The following is an 11,888-nucleotide window of genomic DNA, read 5'->3' as shown; positions in this document are numbered from 1 at the left end:
AGTGTACATACCGGGGGAGGACACAGAAACGTACTGAGCAGTGGCTGTAGAAGAGGATTTTCTTCACGATTTATGTGGTTTCCACGAGAAAATGAAGCTTTTGTTTCCTGACGACACGGATAAGACAGCTTAGAGTGAGCAATGGGATGACGATCCACTGTTTTACCTTGTATAGTGCTGTGCCCAGTAAGCCCTCGAACGCCTTGAAATTCAGGTAGGGTCCATCATAGAAACGGTCACACTGAGCTCTTCTACCAAGCCAGTAAATGGCGATCAGCACCTGGAGAAGAAGAAAACAAACAGCTTCTTACACAAAGCATACATGTGGAATATAGGTGGAAAACCCACTACCATTACCAGACATAGTACATCAGATCAGAGCTCTACATCTACCCCAGCCCATGAATGCTCTGTGCCAGGTGATTGTTGTGTTAGTTAGCCGCACTGACACCAGGTGATATCACTGCTCTTGTTTCCAGGCTCATCCAGAATACTCTGTTGCTGTTTGTGTGTCGGGCCGGGCAGGTAAATGTGCTGCACTGAAACAAACAGGCATCATTATATTGCAACGTTTTGCTGGTCCCCTTTTTACACGATACGCTTCCAACTGACGCGTCAGCTCTTTGGTTTTGTGTCACGCGGCCACATGCGGGAAAATAATGTGGGTTTGATAAAACACGATGAAGCTGTGATGTGAAATACTATGCTTTCACTTTTCAAAAAGTGTATGACTAATAAAACATTTATGGGATAAAAATTCCCTCAAAAAGAGCAAATGAAACACTATATCTTGTAATTTAATACCTTTCAGGATACTTTTCAAACGTACAGATAAGACCTTGCAATATATCTCAAATTTACCGAATGAAAACCTGTCAGTCACAATACCCTGGTCATTATGAATACATTTCGCGATGTAGAATAAAAGCATTTCAATTTGATGCAAACCCTACAGTGTGCCTTTTTAAAAAGAACTCCATAGATATATTATTTATATCTATCTACCTATAGCATTGTCAGACTCACGATGGACTGTTAAAAAAAAAAAAAAGTATCATAATTGATGCAGCAGATGCAGAGATATCGTATTTCTTATTCCACACATTCTTATTCCTTCTCAAAACCTGGCTCCTACATTACCCACAATGCATATAGCCTTCAGCTGCTAGCCCCGAGTACAGATGAGGAGCTACAGAGGTCAGGTAAACTCACTTCTTTCTAACTACACAACTCCAGAATATATATATATATATACTCGCTAACACCTGTAAAAAGGCTTTAAAATGAACCCTGAACAGGACTGAAGCTAAATTATCTTTTATGTTTTATTATTTCTGAATAAATCAAGCTCTTCAAAAACAAAAACAAAAGGTTATATTTCTCCACTCACATTTTTCAGCCTTCTGTTGGTCTCTTGATGCCTGCGAGAGAAAAGGCAGAAAACAGAGGTGTGTGTGTTTGTGTGTGTGTGAGAGAGAAAGTGACAATAAAAGAACAGAGGGCATGCTTGTTGGGTCTCTGTGTTGGGCGGTGAAAGGGCTGGAAAGTGAGAGCACAATCCAGACCTACTGCCAGCCCTTCACTCACTCGCACACAACAACAAAAACACAGAGGCCGAGAGAGAAACCAAACACGCATTCCTCCAAAATAATAATTATGAGCCATTAAGTGTTTTAGGTGTGCGTTTATTTTTACACTAATCACACAATCAAGCGGATGTAAAAACACATAGTTAAAGCTTAGGTGCACAAAGGGGTTTTTGTTTCTGATTTCAAACGATTCAGCTAATAACTGACGATTATTAGCTGAATACCGCTACTGTTGGAGCAGCAGAGCCTCTCGCGTGCTACCCAGCTCATACAGGATTTCAGTCGTATTTCTGGGGTTTGACAGTTGACCTGACAAGTCAGCAAATCACTCTCAGCTCAATCTTGCTCCTGTGAAACCAAACAACACTCACAGTGTCAACCTGCATGCCTGATATATTCCCTTTTTTTTTCTCATGCACATTGTGTACCTGTCGCCTAAGGTGACCGTAGTGTCTATTTAGAGAGGTCAATAAACAGCTACAGTGCACACAGTGGCCATAACGGTGACAGGGGGAGATATACATCCCCTCTGCAGCTCTGCACGCTACACATTCCTGCTATCACGCGGTAATACAAAAGTCACGTATGCCTCTCTTCCCCCTGAGCACATGGATTTCCTCACAACCCCTTTCCCAGCATGCGGTGCGACCGGCGCAACTGCTCAGAGTGCGATGCACGTGTGGCGTCGACACCTGAGATGACTGCCGTGTCAATATAACGTCAGGTTCATATGGGTCGCTAAGTTCAGGAGGAGGAAACACAGCGAGGACGTATAATCGAGCACATCATTTCAATCAGTCAAATGGGGACAACTGAAGTGATTGTCTGATATAGTACTCAGTAAAGTACTTCAGAACTATTTTAAAGACATTTGTACTTTACTTAAGCATTTCCATTTCCTGTTACTTTATATAGTCCTGTTACAGTATTTCTTTACTCCACCAAATGTATCTGACAACTATAGTTACTTGTCAGATTTCACATTAAAAACATTGGATTCTATAATAAAATACAACAGACCACTGGGAATGGGAGCAGATCAACTTTCTCACCAGTATGCGTCATCGTCAGGGGTGCGAATCCTAATTTGCCAAAGGCGAACACTGAAATGGACGGTTACCAATTTGGCATACAGCAAATTTATAGGCCCAATAAAAGAGGTGGGAGGCTAACAAAAAATACCCTCTCTTGTGTGGCTTGGAACACAGTCACAAAGCCTAAGATTATAGCAGCGCTGGCCAGATCCAGAAAATAAAAAGAGCTGTATACCAAATCTACCACCACACTGCTTCTCGTAATGCTTATTTATGGCTAGTGGTGATAGCTGAACTGAAGGGAAAACATATACAAAGGGATATTTTCAGGCCTCCAGAGGAGCCTCGGGACTGTTGAAATCAGCTGAGCGCTCATATGATTGAGCGCAGTCATCGACAGAACGTCATCCGAGTATGAAACACAGTTCTGCACAGAGAGTACAGGCAAGGAGCAGCCTCAGTGAAGTACTTTTACTATCAATTCAAATAACCACTTTGGGTTTTTGGTCTTTAATGTGCCCAAAGGAGAAGAAAGACATTTGCGTTTGTGTATCCTGCACACATGAAAGGAAGCCTGAATTTATAAGAAATATAATATATATCATGCCAAACCGATTCAGAACAAGAGTCCTTGTGAAGATGTAATTCTGTCTGTTTTGTTCCAGGTTTAAAAGGTTCACTTCAGGGTGAAAAATCATGCTTTTATCAAAATGTATTTGACATTTGCTTTTATCAAATGTCAAAGTCAGGATTCTTGAAAAATTAGGCAAAAAGCTTTCTTTTTGTTTATTAAATAAAAAATGTTACACTGCATCTATCTTTGATATTCAACTCATTATGAATTCCCAAATACTCGATTGCGCTAGTTGTAATATCTAAGATACACACAATTCTCGTCATACTATATTTATTGTTTGGGCACGTGGGATGTTGGATAACATTTCAGTTGCGGGCACAAATGGGTTACAGCTGACTCCTATCAGCCAACCTGCTGTACAGTGACAAATGAACCAGCCAGCTATCAGCCCTGAGCCTCACCCTCTGCATGCTGACACAGACTTTCACGTCAGCGCTCTCTCGCCGATGTCAAAGGGTGACGGACATCCTTCTTCTTCTAACCTCCGGAGGAGATGCAACGGCACAAGACACCATTAGTTGTGCGGGTTAGCCACTCGCTGTGTGCTAAACAACCACACGATGCAGCACAGGTGGACGACAGCTACACTATCAATCGACATTAGATGCACAAGTTTCAGATGCATCAATTATTAAGAGACTAAGGAAAACCACATTTTGTATAATAACTTGAAAACAGGTGTCTAATGTATATTATTTAAACTTATACTATATATTCTACCTCTTTCTTGTCGTATGGCGACTGAATTGCGTGAATCTGTTGTGCCAAAACACACGATTTCATTTGACTTGAAGCAGTTGAGGAGTGTGTTCTGCCAGTACAAACCAACCAGACAAAAAGAAACACATGCAGCCGATGAATCGTTAGCCGCTATTCAAATGCTGGACAAATAACTTCATGACAGGAGCCAAAGTAAATGATCTTTCCCATTAAGTCGATCACGTCCCGCGTGAAGTGACGTCTCTGTGCGTGGACCGAACGGAGACCACAGGATGTGTCTCCGTCCATGCACGGCCACCAACAAGATCGAGGCAGCTCTGAGACAATAACAACATCCCAAAGACAAACAAACCTGGCACCAAAGCCCTAAATTAGTGGGTGTGCATGTGTGGTGAGAAGCATACCTCTGCAATGAAGATCACTTGCTCTGCAGCATTCACCAACCTCCTTCACCCACGTCCTTTCATTCTAACGAAATAGTTTGGATTTAAAGACACACCCAGCCGCTCTCACCGGGTAGTCCTGATAAAACCTACAGGGAGAGTTCGAACAGAGGAATCAGCCGTGGGTGAAGACGGTGTCGGGCATCATTGTGGCGCGGACTTATCAGAGACACTGCAGCCTCTGTGAGGCTCTGTGCAGCACAACTATAACCCTTGTATTGGCCTTTTTTTTTTTTTTTTTTTTACAGCCAGGGCAGTGTCCGTGGTGTGGAGACTTTATTGGCCTTTCACTATCATCGCTCGTTTGCTTTCACCATCTGCCACAAGAAGTGACGGCAGTGCCACATACTAAACCACCAAACCAGAACGTGTGGTGCCAGCTCAGTGAACCACACCCCAAATACTAACACACGGGACACTTCTTTCTCCTTTTGCGCTATGCACTCAAAAACATTCAGACTTTGTCACAGTGAGCGTTAAACTACATCAACAGCAGTACACACACATGGCGTGAGGTGCAGTATTAAGTAAATTCTGATAACAGGCAGTCCAAATTTGTCTGGGAAACAGCACATTCCTTCAGGTAGGTCAAACATTTGGTTTGATCCAGAGCCAGGGATGCCATTGCGTAATCACAATCATAGAATCACACCACGCAGCCACTCCTCTTAATCTATTGTTTTAAAAGGGTCATTGACATTCCTCAAATGACTATTTTGATGTACCTGCCCATCCAGTGCAGTTAGCTTTTTTTTTCAGTTTGGAGAACAGTCAACCCGTGTCAATAATTTGCTTAAAAATCAAACGGCGGCAACGAGTGAGACTTTGGACTCCTCTCAGCGGGGGGTTTGTTTTGTCAGTTGCCAGAGGTCATGGTGCAAAAGCTGGACTCATAGCCATGAGTTCTTTACCTCAATACAAGTAGTAATACTTCAGGTAAAAGTAGCCAATTTCAGGTAAAAGTACTACCTTTAAGTACAATCAGCAGAATATATGTTAAACCTGCATGAAGTGATTTTTGACCACAGCAGAAACGCTGACATGTCGTCACTTGATCACAAATTACTGCATATTTCTACGTCATATTTTTAGAGCAACATTATCATTCATTTGAAGTCGTGTTTCTGGTCACCTGATGAATTCAAGTCTAATATTTGCTCTCTTTTACGTCTGCTTTGAGTCTACCAACTCATGAGAGAAATATCTGTCTCTTTAGCTGCTAAATGCTGCACTGTGTTCACCAGCTAGTCCATAGCTGTGTCTGTCTGCTGTTTGGTGCTGAGCTGGTAGTGTACGGCGGGTTTTTAGAGCTTCTTTAGCTGAAAACAGTTGCCTGCTGCGGGTGAAATCGATGCTATGTGAGAGTGAACCAAAACAGTAAAGTTGTGAGCCGAACAGTTAAAAAATGAGCTGAAAACTCACTATACATCCCCGTAAAGCCGATGGGAGCTGCAGACTCAGGTGATAATAGGGTCTTCAGCTGGTTTAATGCTTCCATTTGATACATTGTTATCATAAAGCATATTCTAAGTATCAAAAGTAGATCTACATACTTCCCTCTTAGATGCAGTGAGGTATAAAGCATAAAGTAGAGATACAAAAGTTAAGTGCAAATACCTCAGACTTGTACACAAGTACAGTAATTGAGTTAATCTACTAAGTTATTTTCCAACACTACTGATAGCTTGTCTTCCGAGGAGTTTTACAACATCTACATAGCATGTGATCAGATATGCTGCAATTCATCTTTGATAAACTACTTTGATAAAAAGGCAGCCATTAGGAGGGTTAAGCCGACGTTAATGCAGCTTACACACTGAAATCAGCTGACTAAGCATGAGAGTCCCTCCACAGCAACAAGTACAGCAGCACAGTGTGTAGAGTTCCAGTGTAATGACAAACAAACACTGCATATCCTGCAGTATCTCATTGACAAAACACCACTTGTTCAGACATTCATAGAGGTCAAGCGTACAGTAATCAGCTGACCTTTTGTGTCACCCTGGCGTGTTTTAGCCTTTTTCCTTTATATCAACGAAGAGTCGAGGTCCCGGTCCAACCTCGACTCCACGCTGTTGAAATTTCCAAATGGCAGCTAAGTGTCTAAAAAGGAAGTGGCCGAGGTTAAATGGAGCACTTTCAGATGCCATGATTCATCTGAAGCACTCCAATGCTCTCCAGACCCCTTTCCTGGGCAGCTGTTACGAGCGGACAGAGTTGGTCTAAAGCAGCCGGTGAATCATGTGGGATGAGTCCGATTCTGGTCCGGTCAGAATGACACCGCTGGGTGTTTTCAGCACTTGGCTGTAGTTCAGCGACACGTGGAAGATGTGAGGAAATCTTCCAGAATGCGTCACCCAGCAGCTTATCAGTCTGTTTCTCTATTACAACAGTTTGTCAAGTTATATATACACACATATACATATACATATATATATATATGTATATGTATATGTGTGTATATATGACATATTTTGATGTTCAATGTGTTTGTAGCTGATAAACTTTTTTTTTTGACAGCAGGCTACATAACTAGAGCAACATGCGCTCCAGATGGCGGTGAGGCCAATACTACAACAACCGCAAGGCTCAAAGGTCAACAAGGACATCCGATAATCCTTTATGGCTGTCATGACAACGTGGCCCAGTATGAATTAAACTGTGTTCTCAGCACACCTTGCTTTCATATTTATTCAATATCTGACTCAAGCTTCACGCTAAAAGAAAGACACCTGCCGACGCTAATAACTACATTTCAAGCACAAACTACCAATGTGTGAGATTCATCTGAGTCAATGGGAGGTTTCTTCTTCACTGAACTAGTGTTGAAAATGTACTTCTGTACATATTTGTAGTGTAGCACCTTTCATACAAGTGACTGCAGATTAGGGCGGCAGTTACTTATTATTTCCTCAATAAATCCATTAATTGTTTGGTCTTTAAATGCCACAAAATGTGTAAAAAATAAAAGAAATGAAATCCAGTGTGACATCATCAAATGTCTTGCTTAGACCAAGCAACAGTAAAAATAGAACAAAACACATCGAGGAGTCAGAATATGTGTGGTAATATTCCTCGATAAATGACTAGTGAAATCAATGAATTAATAATATAATATAATAATATTTACACTGTGCCTGCAACTATAACTTTATCTATAAAACCTGCAAATTCAACAAAAAATAAGCAAGAGAAATGAAATAAATTGAAAAGTTCATAACCACTGAAAAGAGAGGGTAAAAATAGCTGATTGCTTCATGTATCAGTGAAAAGGAAACTTACAGCACTAACAGGATAACAACCGTAGTGCTGCTGAAACAGAGAACAGGGAAGCTGAGCAAAGCACCTGTCAGACGGGGTTTAAGGGAGTGGAGGTTGGACACACACCAGGGGCAAAGACAGCTGATAGACAACTCTCTCTCTCTCTCTCTCTCTCTCTCTCTCCCTCATTTGCCTACAGGCTCTGATAAGCCACAGTGAAATAAAACCATTGGTCGTGCTCGTCTGCAGCCATGTTTGGGATCAGCTCCTCATGTTACTCTGCGTGTGCCATCTCTAAATACTGCAGCCGTGGGCACCACAACATTGAGGCTACAAATATTTCTACATTTTAGCCCGATGAAACGACGCCGCATTTAAGAACAAAAGTGACTGAAAAATCAACTTGAAGAACGGACTTACAGTCGGAGCAGCTGAGGGTTCATCTAAAGACAGAGAACCTGAAACTGTTTGACGTGAGCAACAGCAGCAATCAAAGACACAAAGAAAAGATACATGTTTCTTCCTCTTATAAAGTGGAAAAACACGATCTCAACTGCATAACCTAATGAATGTATTGGGGGGGGGACAACACACTATTAAAAGCACTTGTCAAAGTGACCCCCAGGACCTATAAATAGAAAGTGATCCCCTCCCTTCCCCAAAACCCCCGCACGCAGGCAGACATGGTGGCAGAAGAGCTGAGTACACCCAGTTCCAACAGAGCAGTGAGACTGGGACATTCGAAGGATTACACACAAAAAACATAATGTGAAATTTAGTGACATGCCAGCTTTCACTGCATAAATCTAGGTGCCATTTTTTGTCCACATTGTGAGTCCTTTAGCGCCTGTTTCATGGGGAAAACGACAATGCGAGAGGGGAAATGTCCGGTAATGCAACAGGTCCATAAAAGACTTGTCCCTGTATTTATGACACTGCTGTGCCTTAGGGCAGCGTGTGCTCTGCTGTGGGGACAGACAGGGTGTGTCTTGATGAGAAAGGGCAGGCAGATTTGTTTATTCAGAGTTCATATTCCAGTGTACAGTACATCTGCCTCTGTGTTTATTCTTTTTATGACCGCCGTGGTTTCGACACCATTGTCAGCGTTACTGAAGAATGACTGATGACTGACAAGAGCCTTGGGTGGATCATGGGAAAAGAATGGTCCTCCACATTGTGGCGACATCTCAGAGGACTAGCGTCATTTTGCCACCTGAAGTGATGTCTTTGCTACTACATGCTTATCTACTTGAAGTTTAACAACCTGCAGGCTATGGCTGCTAAAGCACTTTTTTCTTTGTGCTGTACAGCCACACAGAGAGAGAGAGAGTGTCACTGTGGATGGACTGTGCTCAAAGCTCTGGGTTACCTCGCTCCCTCCTGAGGGCGCACCTGTGTAAAAAAAAAAGAAAAAGCTGAACAGGTTGTTCGACATACCGCATGCATATCAGACCGGCACGCAAATGAGCGCAGAGCAACTGTCTGAAACTTAAAAAGTATAAAAAGTGTTTTTCTGTCCTGCTCCAGCTGAGCTTCTTTCTGTTCACACTATCAAGAATAAAACATTTCTTGATGTTCCTTCGCTTCCATGACTTGATTATTTTGTCATGATTTGTGATTTTCTAGACCTGCACCAAAAAGGAAATCAACTTGATCAGATCGGAACATTCTTCAAACCCGTGTAGTTTCAATATATTTGAAAGAAAACAGATAGATGTGTTATCATTATCATTCTACTATATCTACTGCTGCTGTTATTATTAGTAGTTGTAGTTTTTCCATCATTATTCTGCTCACTACTCTCATTATATGAATCATTTATGTCATATGCATTGAATGTGTTGTAACTCTGTTATCTTGTTCGTTCTGTACACATGACATCTATCTCACTTCTGTCCATCCTGATAGAGAGATCCCTTCCTTTTTTTCTCCCCGTTAAAGGAGTTTTTTCCTGTTCCGATGCGAGGGTCCCGGGACAGAGGATGTCGGATGTGTACAGATTGTAAAGCCCTCTAAGGCAAATTTGTGATTTTGGGCTATAAAAAATGAATTGAATTGAATAGAGCTGTGCTTAAACGGGTGCTCACCAACACAAGAATACATCCAGACTGAAAATAGCACTGACCTTTTTTTAAAAACTGCAGCTTGAATCATGTCTCACACGAGGACACACGTGATCCGCAATGCCGTATGTGTGAAAGTTACATGTTTATACTTTCTGCGCATATTAATGAGAACATTAAAAGAAGCTGGCTCAATCAAGGAAGAGTCAAAACCACGAGTTGGACCTCAACTCTGTGAATGGCAAGAACAGGTATCTAGTGGTGCCTGTATGTTAACAAAGCTCATCAGATCGGAACTTACTTGACTGTGACTCTCGTGGATAAGTCCTGGAGATCTCCTGGGTGAAAGAGCTGCGCCTCCTTTAGTCCGAGCTTCTTGCAGGCTTTGAGGAAGACGTTGAGGTTGTCCTGGACAGAGAACAAAGCCGGGATGAGGGTTGTCCACCTCCAGGAGGCGAAGAATAATCACACAAGAATTCTCTGGCAGGGGACGCAGCCTAAACTCACTGCTTCCAAAGTTCACATAGCCAGAGAGCAGAGACAGGACGGGGAGGAGCATGTGTGTGGCAAATAAGAAGTGGCCCAGTGCAGAACACACACACACACAAACACACACACATGCGGGAGGGGAAGGGAGGGGAGAGGCTGTGTGACAGGAGCTGACTGGCAGCAGCAAAGCTACCTGTGGGCTGGGTTAGGGTGGGGACACAGCCTCAAACCAGGAAGGATGACATCAGAGCTTTGCACAAGTCCCACCCAACCGGCCATGCCAGTGTAAAAACACTGACACACACACACACACACAATGCCGGCTACGCTCTCCTTCTCCTCACACCCTGAAACCGTCCCCTCCCCGTCGAGCCCTTCACTCGAGAATACCTGCGGAATCTGCGGTGCGGTGGAGTATTTTGGAGACATTTGGTTGCTATGATACAGGAGGTCAGTTGATAGAAACCGACGGGAGGACATGGGCGTGTCCTACACTGTGTCAATCATTTTATACTGCGTACAGTTTTATATGTGTGCACATAATTAGAGTGATGCACAATGGCAGAAAGACATGTTGTTCTATAAATATACATGCGTTTAAAAACTCGTCTGCGAACACAAGAAAAACACCATTCCTTTCAGGGGTTATGACTTCTCCAGTTCTAATCCCGAGTGTCTTGTTCGTAAGTCAGCACTTCACTGGGACAGAACTCCTTAGGAGGGTTTCATGTAATGACACATGGCCCCAACATGGGCTGGAATAATTAAGGGGTAGCTAGTTCTATATTTAAATGGCAAACATGCTTATTAGCAAATGCTAGGGACAGTGTTGACCTCTCTGTGCAGGAATCCCTCACTAACAGCTTTGTTTGTCCCTTAACGGCACTTTGTCAGGCCCTAGGGGTCACCGTGGGCCCCGTACAGGCCAAGGATCAACCCCCCCCCCCCCCCCTTCTCTGTCAACAGGCACTGGGGTCACAATTTATTCATTATAACACAGAAGATATGTTCTCCTCCTCTGCTTTCTCCTGGTAATAGACATGGTAATGGCATATTTCCAGATAGGTGCAGAGTAGAGTAACTGCTAATGACTTGTCGAGGTTTATCGCATACAGTGAACGCGACTTTCATCTCTCTCCCCATGTGTCCCTGCGACATCGTTCACAAAAAGAAATCATGCGATTAATCGCGATTAAAAAATTGTAATCGTTGCCCAGCACTAATATATATATATGTAATATATATTACATAATCTACACATATACCATCGACAAAGAATGGTGACCTCAATATTTACTGATTTTTAAAGTACAAGAAATTTGTCAGTGCTCTCTGGTGGACAATCTATGCAACTGTGACACGCAGACATAATCGCTGGTCATTTCCTGTTACTTATCGACCGACACATACGGAGAGACAATAATAAAAAGCTAATAGCGACCCAGATAATTTATTGGTCTGGCTCTAGATACCACTTTTATTTTTTGAAAGAATGCAGCTCATAAAAGACCACTGAGCTCTTTTTGCGACCAGGCCCCTAGTCGAGCCCCTGTGAAGCCAAGACTCACCATAATCCCATGTAATCAAGGCCTATGTAAAAGGCTCGTTAATATCACTTATGTCTGAATGTCATTTGAACTCAAAGAGCATTA

The 11,888-nt window shown here is 42.6% G+C and overlaps 1 protein-coding gene across 1 annotated transcript in view; it reads right to left on the bottom strand.

Annotated features, from left to right (window-relative positions):
- lmo7a (LIM domain 7a) overlaps positions 1 to 11,888 on the bottom strand; it is a 46,073-nt gene that overhangs the window by 23,378 nt on the left and 10,807 nt on the right. The window contains exons 4-6 of the mRNA XM_076081877.1: positions 10,049 to 10,155; positions 1,391 to 1,421; positions 167 to 280 (exon numbers count right to left, since the gene is read on the bottom strand). Of these exons, the coding sequence (XP_075937992.1) occupies positions 167 to 280; positions 1,391 to 1,421; positions 10,049 to 10,155 (252 nt within the window). The remainder of the gene's footprint in view (positions 1 to 166; positions 281 to 1,390; positions 1,422 to 10,048; positions 10,156 to 11,888) is intronic.

This window comes from Anarhichas minor, unplaced genomic scaffold, assembly GCF_050575085.1.
Source record: "Anarhichas minor isolate MPS153535 unplaced genomic scaffold, ASM5057508v1 ptg000087l, whole genome shotgun sequence".
In the NCBI taxonomy this organism is placed as follows: domain Eukaryota; kingdom Metazoa; phylum Chordata; class Actinopteri; order Perciformes; family Anarhichadidae; genus Anarhichas; species Anarhichas minor.
The sequence above is the reverse complement of the archived record's forward strand: the minus strand, read 5'-3'. Positions and strand labels throughout refer to the sequence as shown.